Consider the following 19,574-nt stretch of genomic DNA (forward strand, 5'->3'; position numbering starts at 1 on the left):
GAGCGGGTGCTGCTTGGTTGCTGAAATGGTCCTGAGATGGTGGTGATTGGTTGCTAAGATTGTCATGAGTGGGTGCTGATTGGTTGCTGAAATGGTGCTGAGTGGGTGCTGAAATGGTGGTGTGATGGTGCTGAGATGTTGCTGATTAGTGGTGAGATGGTGCTGAGTGGGTGCTGATTGGTTGCTGAGATGGTGCTGAGATGGTGCTGAGTGGGTGCTGATTGGTTGCTTAGATGGTGCTGAGATGGTGCTGAGTGGATGGTGCGAAGGTCCTGAGATGGTGCAGATTGGTTGCTAAGATGGCCCTGAGTGGGTGCTGAGATGGTAGAGATTGGTTGCTGCAGTGGTCCTGAGTGGGTGCTGATTGGTTGCTGAGATGGTGCTGAGTGGATGCTGCGATGGTCCTGAGATGGTGCTGATTGGTTTCTGAGATTGTCCTGAGTCGGTGCGGATTCGTTGCTGAGATGGTGCTGATTGGGTGCAGAGATGGTTGCTGAGATGGTGCTGAGCGGGTGCTGAGATGGTGCTGAGCGTGTGCTGATTGGTTGCTGAGATGGTGCTGAGTGGGTGGTGCGAAAGTCCTGAGATGGTGCTGATTGCTTGCTAAGATGGCCCTGAGTGGGTGCTGAGATGGTTCTGAATGGGTGCTGAGATGGTGCTGAGATGGTGCTGAGTGGGTGGTGCCAAGGTCCTGAGATGGTGCAGATTGGTTGCTAAGATAGCCCTGAGTGGGTGCTGAGATGGTGCTGAATGGGTGCTGATTGGTTGCTGAGATGGTCCTGATTGGTTGCTGAGATGGTCCTGATTGGGTGCTGATTGGTTGCTGAGATGGTGCTGAGTGGGTCCAGAGATGGTCCTCAGATGGTGCTGAGTGGATGCTGTGATGGTACTGATTGGGTGCTGATTGGTTGCTGAGATTGTTATGAGTGGGTCCTGATTGGTTGCTGAGATTGTTATGAGTGGGTGCTGATTGGTTGCTGAGATGGTCCTGATTGGTTGCTGATTGGTTGCTGAGATGGTGCTGAGTGTGTGCTGAGATGGTCCTGATTGGGTGCTGATTGGTTGCTGAGATTGTTATGAGTGGGTCCTATTGGTTTCTCAGTTGGTGCTGAGCGGGTGCTGATTGGTTGCTGAGATGGTGCTGAGTCGGTGATGATTGTTTGCTGAGATGGTCCTGATTGGTTGCTGGTATGGTGCTGATTGGTTGCTGAGATGGTGCTGATTGGTTGCTAAGATAGCCCTGAGTGGGTGCTGAGATGGTGCTGAATGGGTGCTGATTGGTTGCTGAGATGGTCCTGATTGGTTGCTGATTGGTTGCTGAGATGGTGCTGAGTGGGTCCAGAGATGGTCCTCAGATGGTGCTGAGTGGCTGCTGTGATGGTACTGATTGGGTACTGATTGGTTGCTGAGATTGTTATGAGTTGTTCCTGATTGGTTGCTGAGATTGTTATGAGTGGGTGCTGATTGGTTGCTCAGATGGTGCTGAGGGGCTTGTGATTGGTTGCTGAGATTGTTATGAGTGGGTGCTGATTGGTTGCTAAGATGGCCCTGAGTGGGTGCTGAAATGGTAGTGATTGGTTGCTGCAGTGGTCCTGAGGGGGTGCTGATTCGTTGCTGAGATGGTGCTGAGTGGGTGGTGCGAAGGTCCTGAGATGGTGCTGATTGGTTTCTGAGATTGTCCTGAGTCGGTGCGGATTCGTTGCTGAGATGGTGCTGATTGGGTGCAGAGATGGTTGCTGAGATGGTGCTATGTGGGTGGTGCGAAAGTCCTGAGATGGTGCTCATTGCTTGCTAAGATGGCCCTGAGTGGGTGCTGAGATGGTGCTGAATGGGTGCTGTTTGCTTGCTGAGATGGTGCTTATTGGTTTCTTAGATGGTGCTGAGATGGTGCTGAGTGGGTGGTGCGAAGGTCTTGAGATGGTGCAGATTGGTTGCTAAGATGGCCCTGAGTGGGTGCTGAGATGGTGCTGAATGGGTGCTGATTGGTTGCTGAGATGGTCCTGATTGGGTGCTGATTGGTTGCTGAGATGGTGCTGAGTGGGTGGTGCAAAAGTCCTGAGATGGTGCTGATTGGTTGCTAAGATGGCCCTGAGTGGGGGCTGAGATGGTGCTGATTGGTTGCTGATTTGTTGCTGTTATGGTGCTGAGTGGGTGCTGATTCGCTGCTGAGATGCTGCTGATTTGTTGCTGCTTGGTTTCTGAGATGGTTCTGAATGGCTGCTGAGATGGTGCTGAGTCGGTGCTGATATGTGGTGAGATGGTGCTGACTGGGTGCTGATTGGTTGCTGAGATGGTTCTGAGATGCTGCTGAGTGGGTGGTGCGAAGGTCCTGAGATGGTGCTGATTGGTTGTTAAGATGGCCCTGAGTGGGTGCTGAGATGGTGCTGATTGGGTACTGATTGGTGGTGAGATGGTGCTGAGCGGGTGCTGAGTGTTTGCTGAGATAATGCTGACTGTCCTAAAAGGCGCCGTAAAGCGCGACTGTCGTAAAAGGTGCCTAAAGCGCGACTGCCGTAAATATTGCTGTAAAGCGCGACTGTCGTAAAAGGTGCCGTAAAGCGCGACTGTCGTAAATACGGCCGTAAAGCGCGACTGTCGCAATTACGGCCGTAAAGCGCGACTGTCGTAAAAGGTGTCCTAAAGCCCGACTGTCGTAAATATTGCCGTAAAGCGCGACTGTCGTAAAAGGTGTCGTAAAGCGCGACTGTCGTAAAAGGTGTCGTAAAGCCCGACTGTCGTAAATATTGCCGTAAAGCGCGACTGTCGTAAAAGGTGCCGTAAAGCGCGACTGCCGTAAAGCGCGACTGTCGTAAATACGGCCGTAAAGCGCGACTGTCGTAAAAGGTGCCGTAAAGCGCGACTGCCGTAAAGCGCGACTGTCGTAAAAGGTGCCGTAAAGCGCGACTGTGGTAAATACGGCCGTAAAGCGCGACTGTCGTAAAAGGTGCCGTAAAGCGCGACTGTCGTAAAGATTGCCGTAAAGCGCGACTGTCGTAAAAGGTGTCGTAAAGCGCGACTGTCGTAAATACGGCCGTAAAGCACGACTGTCGTAAAAGGTGCCGTAAAGCGCGACTGTCGTAAAAGGTGCCGTAAAGCGCGACTGTCCGAATTGTTCCAGAGAGCCGAGGAGCCGAGTGTGGCAGAAAACAGCCGAGTTTCACCGAAGAGCCGATGATAGCCGACTGGAACCGATAGCTGAGTGTAGCCTACTTGAGCCGCATTTAGACAATGTGCCGAATATGACCGAATTTAGCCGAACTGTGCCGAGTTCGGCCGAAGAGCCGAACTTAAACGAGTTTAGACCAAGACCTGAACCAAGCCGAGTTTCATTAAACAGAACCGAACGATGCCACAGTGCTGTGCCTGCAGTGCGCCTCTGCAGACGGCAGGTGGCGCTGTGCCTGCAGTGCGCCGGTGTAGATGGCAGGGAGCGCTGTATAAAGTAAGTATAGAATATCAACTATCTATAAGAAGGAATAAAAGCTCTATGTCACGTGCAGCAGTAGAAAATTTCAGGCTTCCAGGGAATAAATAGTTTTCTTTAAATCATTTTCGTTTTGGAGTTTTTTTTAATCCCAGGTAGCCTGAAAGTTACTACTGCTGCTTTTTTATTCTAAAGCTAGAAAGGAAAACCAAGATCAGAAATACAGGGAAAGAAAGAAAGAAAGGAAGAAAAAAAGAAAATAAGGAAAGGAAATGAAAGGAAGAAAGAAGGAAGGACAGGAAGGAAGGAAGGAAGACAGACAAAAAAACCCAAAAACCAGGAGGGCAAGGAGTAACCTAGGGGGAAAAAAAAGAAAAAGAAAAGAAAAAAAAACCAACAAAAACCAAACCCACAGAAAAAAACCTCGAGATGGGCGAGAAAACCGCCCTCCCCCGAAAAAAACCCCAAGATGGGCAAGAAAAATCCCAGAAATACCACAGAAAAAAAAAAAAAAACAAGAAAAAAAAACCCAAACCCAAAACCAAACAAACAAAAAAACCCAAACAACAACAACAACAAGATGGGCAAGAAAAAAACGCAGAAGAAAATCCCAGGATGGGTAGGAAAAAGCCCAGAATAGAACCCCAAGATGAGTGAGAAAAATCCCAGAAAAAAAAAAAAAAAAACGGAAAATCCCCCAAGGAAAACCCAGGAAAAAAAAAACAAAACAGAAAAGAACCCAAGATGGGCAAGAAAAATCCCTGAAAACAGACCAGGGAAAAACCCCAAGATGGGCAAGAAATAAAATCGCAACAAAAAACCAAGATGGGGAAGAAAAATCCAGGGGAAAAAAAAAAAAAGGCAAAGAAAAACCCAGAAAAAAAAAAAAAACAGAAAAAAAAAAACCCCAAGGGGGCAAGGAAAAACCAGAAAAAACACAAAAATGGGCAAGAAGAAACGAAGAAAAAACCCCAAGAAGTGCCAGAAAAAAATCAAGGAAAAAGGGAGTAAAAGCCCCAAGAAACAAGGCAAGAAAGAGAGGCAATAAAGGCCACAAAAACTCAAGACAAAAAAAAACAAAACAAAAACAAGACATGCCAGAAAAAGGTACGAAAATGGTTCTGCCAGGTGCGATCAAGGTGAGCGGGTTCAGTTTCAGGTCCAGGAGATGAGCAAGTGTCAGATTAACTTGGGGCAGTGCTGTGCAATGCAGCCGTGACAGGATTTATATTTAAATATAGTTTAAATAAATTGGGGATTGCTTGGCTTTTATTGGGGTATAGGCTGGAGATTTCATAAAAAATATAAAACTAGAAATCCAAATATACCATATATATGTCGATATCAATAAATATTTAATACATATAAATATCAGTAAAAGAAATCTATTGTGTCAAAAGAATATATCTATTATTATATAAAAAGGTATACTCTGCAATATATATAATATCTATAAATACAACAAATGAAAATTACAAATATAGATGTGAATAGAATTACGACAAACAAATTTATTTTTAAAATTTTAAATGTGTTTTAAATAAAGGGGTGTCTTTGCTTTTTATTTCGTTAGAGGCAGGGGTTTTATTTTAAATAATATAAGTACTATAGAAATGTAAATCGACATACAGAAATATATAATAAATATATAGAGATATAAAGATATAATACCAAACTATGAATCGAAATAGAAATAGAAATCTATGTAAGTAACATGAAGAGATGCAATATATAATATAATTTTTATTATACAGTAATATAAATTCTAAATATAAATGCGAATATAAATATGAAAAATATATGATGGGGGCTCGGAGCAGCCCAGGTATGAGCTGTTAGGAAGATGGGGGCTCGGAGCAGCCCAGGTGTGAGTGTGAGGATGATGAGGGGCCGGCTCCTGCCGGGGCGAGGCTGTTTTAGGGGGAGGCTTTGCCTCAGCTCCCTTTTGCATGGAGCTGCTGAGTGGAGGGGTTTATGGGGCGCTCCCGGCGCTGTCTCATGGACGGACTGCGAGAGCTTCTCACAGGGTCGGGGGGACACCTGGAGCCGCGCTTGGATACGTGGAGCATCGCTTAAAGGAGGTGCCGAGGGACGAATCTTTGTGCCGGGGAGCAGCAGCCGAACAGGTGAGCCTGTGTGGGTTTGGAGCGGGGACTTTTGTCCTTCCCCTTTGCAATTTCATCTTGCCAGTCCCTCCCTGGTTCCCCAGGAACAAAAATGGAGCTTGTGAGGACAAAAGGGATTAAGGAGAAGGAAGCAGCTCCTCTTCTTTTATTGTCTGCGTTTGACCTGAGGGGATCCCTCTTGACTTGTGGTTTTAAGGGTGTTGATTGCAGGAAAAGCTGCCTTTTCCAGGCTGTTAGAAGTATCCCGGATGTCACAGGGAATCCCTGCGTTCTATTCTAAGGGGAATGGGAAAAGTATTCTTGTGGTATTATGGGTTTGATTTGAAGGCAGCCACCCCATTTTCATCACCCTCGGGTTTAAATGGAGGGGGCAGCCCTGGTGTCCTTCCTTTTCAAGGGTTTGAATGGAAGTCGAAAGCCCCCTTTCCCATCAGTCGAAGGCTTTCATTTGGGGAGCGCCCCTTCTTTTCTGCTGTCGTAGGGGGTGAAATTTTAGGGGAGAACGCATTTCTTTGCCCTTGTTGAAGTGAGGTGAGCCCGCCTGCGGCGTCAGTTTCGGGGTTGGCTTGCGGGAAGCCGCAGCTCCGGCAGCCTTTGCAGGGCTGCAATGGGGCTGTGCCGCTGCATTGGAGGGCGCTCCTCGTGCCCGCGGCCCGGCCCGGAACGTTCCCGCTCGGGAGCGCTGCTGGCACGGCCCGGGCAGCTGCCGGGGTGCATGGGGGATTCGGCGCGGCCGGGCCGGCCAAGGGCGGCAGGGGCGGAGCCGCGCCGGTGCGAGCCGTGCGGAGCCGAGCGGAGCCGGGCCGGGCCGGCCAAGGGCGGCAGAGGCGGCGCGGGCGCTGCTGCGCCGGCCCGGGCGGTGCCGGCCGCTCCGTCCGCTCCGGGCGCGGGGCTCGGGCGCCGCCGGTAGCCCCGGGCCCGGTGCCGGCCCCGCCGGGCAGGGGCAGCGGGCGGGGCTCCCCGGGGCGGCGCCGGCCCCGCGTGCCGGAGCAGCCGCCGCAGGAGCCGCTTTCCTGCCGGGAGCCGCGCTCCGTCCCGTGCCGGCAGCGAGCGCGGGGTTCGGCCGCTCAAAGTTCGGCGGTGCCGTGGTTCGGAGGCGCTTTGGAGGCGTTGATTGCATCGCTGTGTTCGGTTTGCAGCGGGTGTACGCTAAGGGATATGGTGTTCTTCCTGAGTGGTACGGTTCTCGGTGCCGGTAGGGATGATAAAGGTTCGTTTCGGATTGAGTTTTGTAGTCGGATATATATTTTTTTTCCGGGGTATTATGTTTAGAAGGGCGCGCAATGGTTTTTACGGGTTGTAGCGTGAAGCAGCGGTTCGCATTTTAATTCTGTTGCGGTGGCTTTTATTAGCGTGAGTGTGTAGTGTTTGTTTTGGAGAGCTTGAGGTAGCGTCGTGTCGTTCATAGCAGCGGGTTTTTAATCTCGATAATTGCATGTGAGTTTATCGTTTTCCAGAGCTTTTATTTATTTGGTTTGTTTGGTTGTAGTGTATGTTTTATGGTTACGGGTAATTTGGGGAACATTGTTTATGGTTACGTTTGTCTTTAGTCTTTGTGTTTGTTTCTAGGTGGTATTTTTATTTTGATAGCTTGAGGCACTATGGGTTTATTCAGTTGGGAATAATTTTTTTGTTGTAAATTTAAGTTTATTTGGTTTTGGGGCTTTTTTTTTTTGTATGTGTGTCCTTTGATGTATTTGGTTGTTGTTTTTCAGATTTAGTTTTGGGAATATGGGTATTTACATGGTGGGTCTTTTTAAGTATTTATTTGGGTAGTTGTTTTCTTGGTTTTTAGGGGTTGAAATTTTTTTTTCCCCATTTCGTTAATTAGTTCGGTTTTTAAAGTTATTTTTAAACAAAGAATTGTTTATTCTTTGAGTTAGTGTAGAGGTAGAATTTTGTTTATTTTTTTTAGTAACATTCAGGATCAGTGGCACTGTTTGGAGTTTATTAGGCTGGTTTCATTTTTTTCAGTAGTTTCTGTGATTTGCTGTGTGTGTTTCAATAGGGTTTCCTTTTATTTTTGTTCCATTTTTCTGACCTGATGAGAATTGTTATCGAAAAGAGCGTTGTGTGTTTTTTTCGCTGGCTGTTGCTTGGCTGTTGGAGGTATCTTGATGTTTTTGGAAGATATTGGTGGGAATTCAATGCTGTTTGTCATTTTATTTAGGAATTGGATTTTAAATGTAAAATTTAAGTGTAACGCTAATTAAACAAAACAAATATATGTATTGAAGTGAGAATAAAAATCCTAAAATGTAAATCAAATCGAATATGTTAATAAAAATCCATGTAACATATATCACTATATATTACAATAAGATATAATTTTAATACAGGATATTATATATGTTTATAGATGTGTAAAAATAGATATTAGAAATAGAAACCCCAATCAAAAAATAAATATAGAAATGTATGACAAATATATGCAGACATATCTAGAAATAGAAAATATTCATAAATATGGAAAAATAAAAATTGATATAATACATAATGCAAGTAATACTGTATATAAAGTATTATAACATAATATAGGAAATATGTATAAAGTATTTCTAAATACAGTACATCAATATGTTATAATATTTAACAAATGATAAACATACATATCAAAATTATAAATATATATATATTTTTAAAAACAGTTAAATAAAGCGGGTTTTTTATTTGCCAATAGGCAGGGTTTTGACTTTAAAAATTACAAATACAAACAATATAAAGGTGGTAATCTAAGTATAGTAATATGTCATAAATACATCTAGATATGTAAAATTTAAAAATAGAGGAAAAAATTTGTTGTAGGAGTAGATATGACAAGGAATTTAAATAAGCATTTAAATAAACTTCTGGAATTTTATTTATATTATATATTATCATTATTGCGTCAAAAGAGACAATAAATATTAATCTGAATATAATTATACAAAGTATAAATTATACTATTTCAATGTCGCTTAAAAGAAAGGGCTTTTTTATGTTCATTTGTTTACTGATGGGGTTTTTATTTGGAATAATGGAACTGGTATAGAAATATTAATCTAAGTATAGAAATATGCAATCAATATATAAAGATATATATGAAAACACAACAGATAAATAAATATCAATAATAGGAATAGACGTAATGTACTATATCAATTACTTAACACATCAGTGTCCGGTATAAATATGCATGTGGATGTAAATATAAAAAATAGAAATATAAAATATATTTCAAGATGGTTTTAAAGGAAGGGGGCTTCTTTGGTTCTTGTAGGGTAAGAGGCAGGTGTTTGGCATTTATTTTAGAGGATTTTTGAGGGCATCGCAGCTGGTCTTCTGCCCGCCTTCCCCGCCCGCCCCAGAGCGCGGCAGCAGCGCAGCCCCCCCGCACAGGCAGCCGAGGGGCGGCGGCCATTACGCGTCTCTGCCGCGGCGCAGGCGCGATCGCGACCTTGGCAGCGGCTCGGCCGGGACGCGCTCGGGCGTCCCGAGATGGCGGCACCAAGGGCGGGAGAAAGGAGCCGCGCGGCCCGTGCCCCGGACCGGCTGTTGGGCACCCCGAGGCCGCAGCGGCGGGATTGTCCGTGAGGTACGCAGTGCCGAGCCCAGGGGCTGTGGGCTCAGCGGCGCCGCGGGCGGGCGGGTTCTGGGGGGCCGGTGACGGGCATTGGCGGGGGCGCTTCTCTTGGTCGTGGTACGTCCTGTGCTGCTGGAGAGGGGTTTTGTACTGGAAAAGCTCATTTCATTTGTCCGAATGAAAATAAGCTGCCCAGTATGGCCAAGCAGACAGCAGTAAGACACTTGCTTTGGTAGAGAATTCAGTGCTTCAAAGTGGGGGGTTTATTTCATTTTAGCATGGATGACTTAATAGTCGTGACAATGCCAGCGTTACAGCCAACGTTATCAGACAGATGTGGAGGAAAAAAATACACTGATATTCCTGTGCTGGCACGCATCTGTAGCTGGGAAACAGCAGAGGAGCTGCAGTGTACAGCTGTTAGCAGCAAATTGGGGAAGAACTGCTCTGGTGAAATTTGGGGTTCAGGTTGAGGATTCATCAGTGGCTGTCATAATGGCTCAGTGACTCTCCGCCAGGCTGGTGTGGCCTCAAAGGCTGCCCCTGCTGCTGGCAGAGTGTGTGGAGCCTCTGCTGAGCAGGCAGTGGCATCCCCCCGAACACCTTCTCACAGCAGGGAAGGAGATGGACCCAGCCCAGCGCGTGGAAATGGATCTCTCCAGCTGAACGCTCAGGTGAAGTGAGCAGAGAGCATGCCCAGCATGAACCAGGTGACCTGCACATCTCCAGGGTAATGATTCTTGCACCTTCAGAGCCACAGTATCGCTGAGCTTTTTTTTTCCCCAGGCTTTTAATCACCTCTCAAACAGACGAATACTCCCCTTGGAGGCTGCTGTGCCCTGTGCACCGGGGAGCCTGGCAGGTGGCCCCGTTGGTGAGAGGAGGGCAGCTGCAAGCAGGCAGCCCCCAGGAAAACACGGGAGTTTCAGTGCTTTCTGATGCCTGAGGAATGGGGAGATGGCCTGAGCTCAGCAGGAGTTAAGCGCGGCCATACAGAGGCCTGGCTGTTATGATTTAAGATCGCTTATTGAATGTCTGTAGTTTCTATAGATATTTGTATATCTGTCAAAGTAGGATATGGAGCCTTGTGCAGGAGAAAAAGAACTCTTTATGTAAGATATGACCTGGGGGGGCATCATGCCAGGCTATCCCTTCCAGATTTGGAAGGCTTCAGTGTTTTGTGTGGCATGATGGGAAGTTTTGAAAATTAAGATTTTTCTCTTTGGTGCAGGTCAGATGGGTGACGCCTGGCAGCTCGTGCACTGCCACTGTGCTAACCTGTGTGCCTTCCCTCCCTGCTCCACAGGCAGAGCAACACGGGAGCAGCAGGGAGAGGTGGCTTTGTCCTGGAGGTTCCAGGAGCTCGGGGTGGATATGCGAGCCTGCAGCTCCAGGCTGCCGCAGGACCCAAGGGCTGCACACACCCAGAGCGTACAGGTACTCTCAGAAACGTGGGCTGTCGTGGCTGAGCCCTCAGGAGTTGGCAGTGCCAGCTGGGAGAAGAACAGTAACTTCCAGCCTTTTCTTTTGTCTGCGTTTCCCGTGTTCAGGCAGTCTGATTACTTCTGGGCATTTGCCCAGCAGGGTGCGAAATGCTTCAGGGGCTAAAGGGGGAAAAAAGGGAAAAACAAGCTATAATCTAACCCTCAGGAGGGAGAAGATATCTGTCAGGACAAACTCTTAAGAGAAATGGGCTGAAGAATACTTGTTTACTCAATCTTCCGTATCTGTAGCTAGTTCAAAGAGGTCTCAAAGTCCTTCCCATTAGCAGAGCAAAGGAAGAACAGAAAAGCCCTCAGCCTAAGCCATTAAAAGCATCAGAAACAGCAGCAGCTTTGTGTGCTGGAGTGTGGCAGGCATTCCTAGGTTGGCTTTTTAGTTTTGCATCTAGCACTGGTAGAGGAAAGTTCTTTGCAAGGTGATAGTTCCAGCCTTGTATTGAAATGTGAGCAAAGAGGAACTTTCTCAGTTGGATTTGGGTTTATTCACAGCACTTGTGAACAGAGTTAACATTCAGATAACATGTGCAGGGAATGTGCTGCGGGTTACCACAAGTGACAAAGGAAGTGGGACAGGGACAGGGCACTTTCCCCTTCAAGGTACTGTTTTTTTCTGGAAGAATGATGCGAGAGCAGAAAAGTTGCAATGGCATTGCAGTTCCCTGCACAGAATATACCCAGGGAGGTGAAGCACAGCCCAGTGGTGCCATTCACCTGCACCACAACTGGGAGCATCAGTGAAGTGAGGAGGACTGAGGAGCTCTCCCCTTTAGCAAACACAACAGTCATGTCAACCAGTGTCACCCTTTTCCAGACCACTGGCATGTGCTTGGGGACAGTAACCTGTGTTTTTTACAGCCAGGTCTTCTGAGCCGCTGCTCACAGTGAAAAGAAACTTGTGTACAGGCACTCTGCAAAATTGCCACCTCAGATGCCACTGAAGCACAGCTTTGGCTTTCAGGCATCTCCCCTACAAGCTGTCCCTTGTGGCATTTCTGCACTGGATTCATTGTAAATTCATTCCTCCCATTTTTTTATTTGTAATTTCCAAAGAATATCAGTTGACTTTTACGGCCTCTTCAGGGCTCCCCAAGCTTCACACCACACCTAAATGCTCGTTTTCACTGCCTGAAGGGCTTTTCTGACCCAAATGATTCCATGAATTTGGCCTGTACTTCAGCTTACGGGGAAAGCTGTACATTGATTGCATTTTGGAGAAAAAGATTTTACTGTCCAGCTGTAAATTTATCTTGTGCTTTGTCTTCCAGGTTCGCTCGTATTGTAATTTGCAAACGGCACGGCAAATGCCACGAGAGCAGCTGCGGAAGGTGGCTCAGAAGCAATGACAAGAATGTGCTGCAAAGTTGGGTCCAGCAGTCCAGCTTCCCGACACGGTAGGGCAGACACACCATTTGATAAAGCATCAAACGCTGTAGTTTTTATTCTTTGCGTTTGTCTGTGCTCCCATTCTGATCACCCCTTGAAGTATTATTTTTCAAAATAAGTATTTATGTATAAGTATTTATGATAAGTATTTATTTATAAGTATTTATGATATCTAGGAGAGAAATCATGTTTATTCAGGGGGAGCCATAATTTTCATCTGTTTCAAATGCACCAGGTGTGTTTTAAGCCCTGCACACACAGCGAGAGCTGCAGAGCTTGTAGTGCAGTTCACTGCAGCACTGATTTATTCTGTATTCCAGTAACCGTGCGCTGGGGTGCCAGCTAGGCTCAATACCAGGAGCGGGAGAAGCAGACTGAAGAGGTGCTTTGATTGGAGCCCAGCCAGGTTTCAGGCAGCCTGCAGAGTCTGCCCTTGCAGTACACACCGGTCTGCTGTTGCCGTCCCCTGGAAAAATCCCTAATGGATATTTCCAAACGTGGGGAGGAGCATCTGCTCCTGTCACGGAACTGCTGGGGGCTCTTTGCCCTCGAGCTCCGTGCAGTCTGCCCAAGAACAGCGTGTGCAGCAGGCTGTTAGCGCTCTCTGCAGGGTGAAGCACCTTCAGCCAAGGTCAGTCAGTGCAAGAGCAAAACAATCCTGCCAGCAAAACCTGCTACTAGAGAGGCAAACAATTATCCTTCCAAAGGAATTCATCCTTCTTCTCCCTTACAACTCTCCTGTTTCATCACACCACAGAATGGTTTGGGGTGGAAGAGATCCTGAAAACGACCTAGTTCCACCCCTGTCCTGGGCAGGCTCACCTTCCTCTCGGCCAGGGTGCTGTGCTGTCACAGATCAGTTGACAGATCTGTGGAAATTGTAATGATATTATTAAGGCGCGTCTCTTATTGCCTTGCCCTTCATGAAGCCCGAGGCTGTCTTGTCCTAGTTTAGCTTTCTGATGTGGAGGAACAGAGCTGCCAACTGATATGGAATTTGGTGCTCTCTGTGGAGTGACGTCCTGTAAAAATTCTGTCACGATGGCTCTGCTCCATAAAGAATGACACGGCCTGACTGTCAGCGATTTTTGCTTCTGCAATAGTGTAAAAATGCTAAAATTTGAACACTGCTTATTATTTCAAAAGAGAATATTTAAAAACGTGAAGCGATAGCTAAAATTACACCTGAAAGGTAGCAGCAGCAAATACATAGAATATTTCTCCCTGTTTGTAGATATACTTTTCATTCAAAATTATGCTGATGGGGATATGCTTTTATGTATTTAGTGACCTTTACAGATTTCTTCCCCGAGTTTTTTGAGTTCATAGAATCATGGAATAATTCAGGTTGGAAGGGGCTCTGAAGATCACCTGATTCCAAGCCTGCTGCCGTGGGCAGGGACATGGTTCCATGGACCAGGTTGCTGTGAGCCTGATCCCAGAGCACCAATGGGCCTCAAACACTTCCAGGGATGGGGCAGCCCCAGCATCTGTGAGCAACCTGTGCCAGCCAGGTGCCAGAGGAGGAAGAAAGCCCTTCCCACCCGGAGCAGAGGCTGCTGCAGCTTCGTGCAGCCTCGTGTCACCGAGTGTGTGAGACAGAAAGGCCCTTCCCGTGGAGGGGTAACAGCACTGAAAGATCTTTTTTGGGAGAAGCGGAGCAATGGCACGCCAAAGCAGCCTTCAGTTCTTGCAGCAGAGTTGGGAACAACTTGAAGCAGCAGCAGAGCTGGCCTGGTGCCTGGCAGCTCTGCAGGCAGTGGGGATGGAGAAGCTGCAGTTATCTGTCTTCTCTGCTGAGTCTTTAAAAATGAGACACATTTCTGTAGTTTCTTTTTGAGCATTACGTGACAGTTCCCCCTAGAAGTCCAAAGGCAGCTGTTTTCTTAGCAGGAGGAAGTCAGGAAGAGGCAAAGCAGGCAAAGACATCAGATAAGTCTGGATAAAAATCTTGGCTAACCTGTTTTTTCCCCTTCCTCCAAACAGCCAATTCTGAAGCACTGAGCAGAGCCGATCTCTGAGAGCTGACACGGGAGCTCTGGTGAGGACAGCTGCTCCCCTGCCTCGGTGTGGGACCTGCTGAGCTGCCGTTCCTGTGGTGGGAGTGTTTCTCCTCTCATCCAGGCAAGCCAGAGACCTCCTAGGGAAGGGGCAGGTAAGGTTTAAGTGCCGAGATCTCTCCGGTAAGAAGTGACGTGACAAAAGGAAATGGCCTCAAGTTGCAGCAGGGAAGGCTTAGATTGGCTTTGAGGACCAGTTTGTTCACTGAAAGGGTGGTCAGGCGTAGGAGCGGGCTGCCCAGGGCAGTCCCCATTGCTGGAGACATTTAAAGCATGGCAAGATGTGGTGTTTAGGGACCTGATTTGGGTGGGGGCTTGGCAGTGCTGGGGCAGCAGCTGGGCTCGATGACCTTAGAAGGCTTTTCCAGCCTAAAGGGTCCTATGGTTCTGGAAAGCCTTGACCCCTCTGGCTCTAACACAGCACCTGGATGCTGACAGAAGGAGGCTGGTCATAGACCCTGGAGGTCCCTGTCCCCCAGGGAGGGAGAGGACAAGGCAGTGTCACCTGCAGGGAGGGTCTCGTCCCCAGAGAGCAGCCAGCGACTCCATCCCTGCCCGGGGCTCTGGGTGCACCCTCGGGGTGGACGCCTGCCCTCAGGTTTCCCTCTGGGCACCCGGGGAGGGAACCAGGTCCATCCGTGTGGCAGCTGCAGGGCCTGCAGGCTCTGGGGCTCTGCAGCTGTGTGCCTTGTCACAGGGTGGCAGGGACGTGACACTGCCCGGCCACGCCGCTGGCCTCGGATCCTTGCTGCTTTGCTCCTGATCCCATATGGATGTACCAGCAGTCTTCTGTCTTTTCTTTAAAAGTGTCCTTGGGATAGTTCAAAGAGAGGGTAATTAGTTATTTCAAAGCCTAAATATTTTACCTATTGGCATTCAAGAGAAAAGACAAAAACCTGCTTTGCATCCTTCTGCCTGGAAGTCATTGTCACACAGATAAGTGAGGAAGGGGCTGGCCGGGGTCAGCCTCTGCAGAGCCTCAGCTCTGGCTGCTCCTGCTTCCAGGGTAAACCCAAAAGCTGTCATGATCAAAAATGCAGGTAGCCCTTCTGTCCAGAGTCACAGGGGCCATTTCTTCTAAATTACTCAAGATGGGAAATCATTCTTCAGAACTTCAGAAGAAAGTTGGGAGCTTGGGAACTTCAGAAGAAAAAAAAACCCAAAAACATACATACGTTTATAAGAGTGTGTATATACATACATTTCCTTCAATAAGGAAGAAAATCTTAGAAATATCATGTCATGTCTGGCTTCCTAGAGAAGATCCTTAACTCTGGGCTTCTGAAAGCAAATGGCTGTGCATTTATAGGAGCATTATATGCCTCCCACAGTAATCTTCTACCCTTCCCCATGGAAAGGAGAGTTTGGTGATTTTACTGTTCTGCTCTCCCAAGGGTGTTGCAGGCTGTGTGGCAGGGAGCAAGGCCTTTGATGCTGCTCATCAGACATTTTCCCACAGAATTCTCCCTGCAATGATAAAATTAGACTTGTGTTAGTGAGCCGTCAAGTAGAGCAGGTAACATTAGAAAAGAATTGTTTCTGAGCGGCTGTTCACTAGCATGTGCTTCCCCTTTCCAGCAGAGTGCAGCCGCCCAAGAAAGGATTTTTTGTGGCTCAGCCAGATGTTCTCCTGCCTCCCGCCAAGACCCTGAGATGGAGCTGAGTTTGCATTCCAATTTATTGGAACAGAGGCTCATCAGAAGTTTCCTCAGCTATCTGAGGCACAGAGCCCTGGAGCCAAGTAAGCCTGAGCTGCTGCATGCTTGCTGTGAGCCTTGGGGTGAGTGTGCATCATTGCAGGTTTGGGATTGACTGATATGTGCTAAGGAAACCAGAGGGAGGGAGGGAGGGAAATCCTCTGTTAACATGTGCTAATTCTTCTGTCAAACTCATGACGGCAGGACAGCGTGAAGACTGAAATTGTAAGAAGATGTGGAGGGAAACAGAGAATCTGACGGGAGCATCGAACGCACAAGTGCACAAATTTTGCTTGGATTTAAACTCAGAAGTTGTAAGGAATTTGGGAATGAGAAGGGACATTTCAGAAGGAGAAGAAGTTGTTGTTACAGTCCTGGCATAATCTTTTGTTCTAGCTAATAAAGGAAGTTAGTTTAAATTAAAAAAAAGAAAAAAATGTGGGGTTTTTTTCTTCACTATTATATTCATTGGTGGTATATGGTGTGTTGTTTTATTTCTTGGTATTATTAACTCTGTGTAAATTGTTTTTGGAGTGAAGCTAACTTTCTGGATGGGTTGGTTTGTATTTGAGGTAGGATTAATTACAATAGGTTTCTTTAATAGAGTTCTGATAGGTATTACTTGGGTTTTGGTTTTGTTTGCTGTATATATAAACATACACATTTGGTAGGGCCAGCTTGGCTGCTGGAGTTTAGCAAATGACCTAAATTGTTTTTTTGTTACATCCTGTGATCAGTTTTAGGCAGTGACTTTATACTGCTTTTAGGATTTTCTTATGCAATGGTGAGAAAATAGGCAGGTCTGATACTTGTTTGACTTTTTTTGTACTTAATGTTTCATGAAATTCTGTAAGCCAAGCGATCTACTGGTTAAACTATACCATCAACTCTTCCTCATTCCTTTGGGCCTAGATTCCCCATTTCCCATGTCTCTCTGTCTACTTGTTATCATACCCAGCTAGGCCTCCTGTGAACTGGTCTTGCCAGAAGGGCTTGCTGAGTTTTCCACTGTGTGGAAAAGAGATCCCATTTGGAGCCTGAAGCCTCGTGTTTCCTGTAGGATTTCCACTCCTAGAATTGCACACTTTGAAGGATTTCTTATAGCAGAAGTTTTCTGGGAGCTAGGACTCTGGCTGGATTAGGGTCTCTGGACTCTCAGGTGAAGTGACCTTGAGACACTAGGGCATGCAGATTTCCTTGCTGTTGAAAAGAGCTATTGTTGGCACCCAGGAGCCATGGTCTGAATGGGGGTGTCACCTCTTAAATTTGCAAATGTAACAGGATTTCTTCTAAATGAATGGTGCTAAGAACATAAGGTCTGGCTGGCTTTCGACTTAGAGGCGCCTCCTCTAAATTGGTCTTCAGATGCTAGGTTGGAAAGTGTTCCTACATATGCCAAATAGCCCTTGTTATGCAGTTAATAAGCTTCAAAGTACACATGGAGTTGCTGCCCCTGCAAAGATTTTGGCAGAGCCTGGTTGTGGTGCCCCATTCCACTCCACCCCCCTTAGCAGGTCCTTATGGTTGTATGGGGAATCGTTGTGGAGCATGCCAACCCAGCTCCATCCTGGGAACAGCACCTGTATTTTACCCTAAAATTTCTGTCCCATTATAGCTCCTGTTAGGATACAAATGTAACTCGGTTTCCACTGATTTTACCCCCAGTCATCTTTCCATACAAACATTGCTCCGCTCTCCAGAGGATTATTGTGAGCAGATGTGAGCTCTGCTGTCCCTTTGGACTGACAAAGGCAGAGGTTTTGTCCCAAGTTCCTTTTGAACCTGTCTTGCACCTGTTACGAGTCCTCAGTCTCCTGCAATTTTGTGGGTCAGTGACATGTAAAACAGCACAGCTGGCTGGCATGCTTTGCTTATGAGGGGAGACAAGAGAAGAATCCCTCTGCTCACACCAGACCTGCAGCTGCCAAACCTCACCAAAGCACCTGAGGAGCCCCCAGGGACTGATGGTACAGAAGGGAGGTGATGGAGGACAGCACAGCAGGCAGCCTGCCCTCCATCTGGGTGTGAAGAAGGCAGGGCTGGGAACTAAGCAACATCCCAGCAGGTCTGGCTGATGGTGCCACCCTGAGGGCTTCCCCTGCCTTTGGGCAGTCCCAGCTGCTGCAGCTCACTTGACAGAGACTCATTGTCTATACTGTGCTTGGCTGCACTGGAGATGATGAAGCCGAGGACAGCAATGGTTGCCTTCGCATCCCCTGACTGCAGATGGGAAGGAGGGCAAGCTCTGTCACCTTGGGAAGGCATCTGCAGATTCATTGCTGCCCGTCTCTGGAGCATGGCTCCATCGGGGGATCGTGGTAAGGACAGCAGTGCTCACCTAACTCTGCACCTGAGGACAGCTTCAGGACCTTGTCATACTGTGGGAGAGCAGAGCTTCACAGTAAATACCAGCTAACATACTTAGTACCAGTGTTAACACTAACAATCCTTACCTAAATATTAATACTAGTAACACTATGCGTATTATTAGAGGCTGGTAGAGTTCTTAAGGCTGAGGCTTGCATGAAGAACACAAAATTAATTAACGTTGCTGATTATGCTATTGTGTTGAAATACTTGGCCTCCACTGCAGTAGCCCCACACTAACCTCGATGGCCTGCCCCAGCAGGTCCCAAAACACCTGGATGCAGATCAGCTTAAGCTTCACTGATGTGATAAACAGAGTTCATTCTTTAAAATTTTTAAAAGTTTATTAAAGGATAAAAGGACAAAATAATCCAGCACTGGGATGCTTTTAGCACACAGCCAAAGAGCACAGAGGTAGCTTAAAAACATGTTCACTATATACTGTTACATTGCTGAGGTTACATGCATATTCATTAACTTACACATTATTCAAACATTCCTTTGACTTTTTGATGTTCCAGGAACTCTCTTGTTTGGTTTTAACCTCTGACTTGTCTGCAGAACGTTCTGTAAATGAGGTCTACACATTTTATTTCTTCCTGTAGTTTTATCCTGTTGCTTCACACTCCCTGATAATACCGATAAGAGTCGATAAATGCTTCCTGGATGCTTAAGCTCTTTTTGTCACTATTATCACTTGGTAGGGGCAGTCTGCAGTTATAAGAAACAGAATAATTGCTTTACACCATTTTCTGAGTTAGTTACATAGAAGTACTTTAGTTTCTATTTCAACATTTTGCTAAAGCCTACGATATATTTATCAGGCTACTATTCATATGAAATATACAGTGCATACATAAACTGGCATATTACACTATACAAAGCAGTTCAAAGTAAGTATAAGTTTTACCATATCAAAATACTTGTAATGCAAAAAGCTAATCTATGAATGTGAAAGCCAATATTGTTTTATCATCTATAACATCCGACGACGAGGGTGAGCAGCGGGCCCGCAGCAGGCGGAGGGCGGGCAGGGGGACGCGGGCACTTAACTTTGGCCAGGGTGCTGATCTCGGCCAGTCGGGGCAGGCCAAGTCCCCGCAGAAGCGGAAGCACTGCGGTAGAAGAGGCACCCAGAGCCCGCAGCGGGCGCTGCACGCCCTCCCCGCTCCCGAGCCCTCTCCTCACCAAATCGCCGCCGCTCCCTAGTCCGCCCTGCTGTCGCAAAGACGACACGGAACCCCTCCCGGGCTACACTCCTCTCCGCCTCCTGCCCCGAGTGCCGATGGGGCTCTCCGGTAGGGGCTCTGCGGGAGTCTTTTCGCCGGGACCTGGGCACGAGAGAAGGCCGGAGAAGGGGACGGGGGTTTGGCGAGCGCGGCCGCCGCCGCCGCCGCCGCCGCCGCCGCCGCCGCCGCCGCCGCCGCCGCCGCCGCCGCCGCCGCCGCCGCCG

General features: G+C 47.3%; 1 protein-coding gene across 13 annotated transcripts; it reads left to right on the plus strand.

The window, feature by feature from the left end:
- Positions 1 to 4,548: 4,548 nt before the first annotated feature.
- On the plus strand, positions 4,549 to 18,491 carry LOC134424956 (uncharacterized). Of its 13 annotated transcripts, none has more exons than XR_010029546.1 (8): positions 4,549 to 4,563; positions 5,451 to 5,550; positions 9,726 to 9,842; positions 10,419 to 10,549; positions 11,880 to 12,005; positions 13,984 to 14,152; positions 15,636 to 15,798; positions 15,959 to 18,491. XR_010029546.1 is itself a non-coding variant. In XM_063169164.1 (8 exons), exons 1-6 carry the CDS (start codon positions 6,752 to 6,754, stop codon positions 13,991 to 13,993), a joined length of 708 nt encoding a protein of 235 aa, XP_063025234.1. In that variant the 5' UTR covers positions 6,552 to 6,751; the 3' UTR covers positions 13,994 to 14,152; positions 15,636 to 15,837; positions 15,959 to 18,491. The 13 variants fall into 13 exon arrangements, 4 of the variants coding, with proteins under 4 accessions (XP_063025234.1, XP_063025233.1, XP_063025235.1 ...); XM_063169164.1 differs by lacking the exons at positions 4,549 to 4,563; positions 5,451 to 5,550 and adding exons at positions 6,552 to 6,760; positions 8,810 to 9,124 and having other exon boundaries at positions 15,636 to 15,837; XM_063169163.1 differs by lacking the exons at positions 4,549 to 4,563; positions 5,451 to 5,550 and adding exons at positions 6,552 to 6,760; positions 8,810 to 9,124.
- The last annotated feature ends 1,083 nt before the right edge of the window (positions 18,492 to 19,574 follow it).

The sequence above is a fragment of the Melospiza melodia genome, chromosome 14 (genome assembly GCF_035770615.1).
Source record: "Melospiza melodia melodia isolate bMelMel2 chromosome 14, bMelMel2.pri, whole genome shotgun sequence".
NCBI lineage: Eukaryota > Metazoa > Chordata > Aves > Passeriformes > Passerellidae > Melospiza > Melospiza melodia.

Bases quoted from the DNA above. Each gene is read 5' to 3' on its own strand.
- LOC134424956 (XM_063169164.1), top strand. The intron at 9,843-10,418 runs GTAATGATTCTT...CCTGCTCCACAG, and splicing joins GTGACCTGCACATCTCCAGG to GCAGAGCAACACGGGAGCAG. The intron at 10,550-11,879 runs GTACTCTCAGAA...TTTGTCTTCCAG, and splicing joins CACACACCCAGAGCGTACAG to GTTCGCTCGTATTGTAATTT.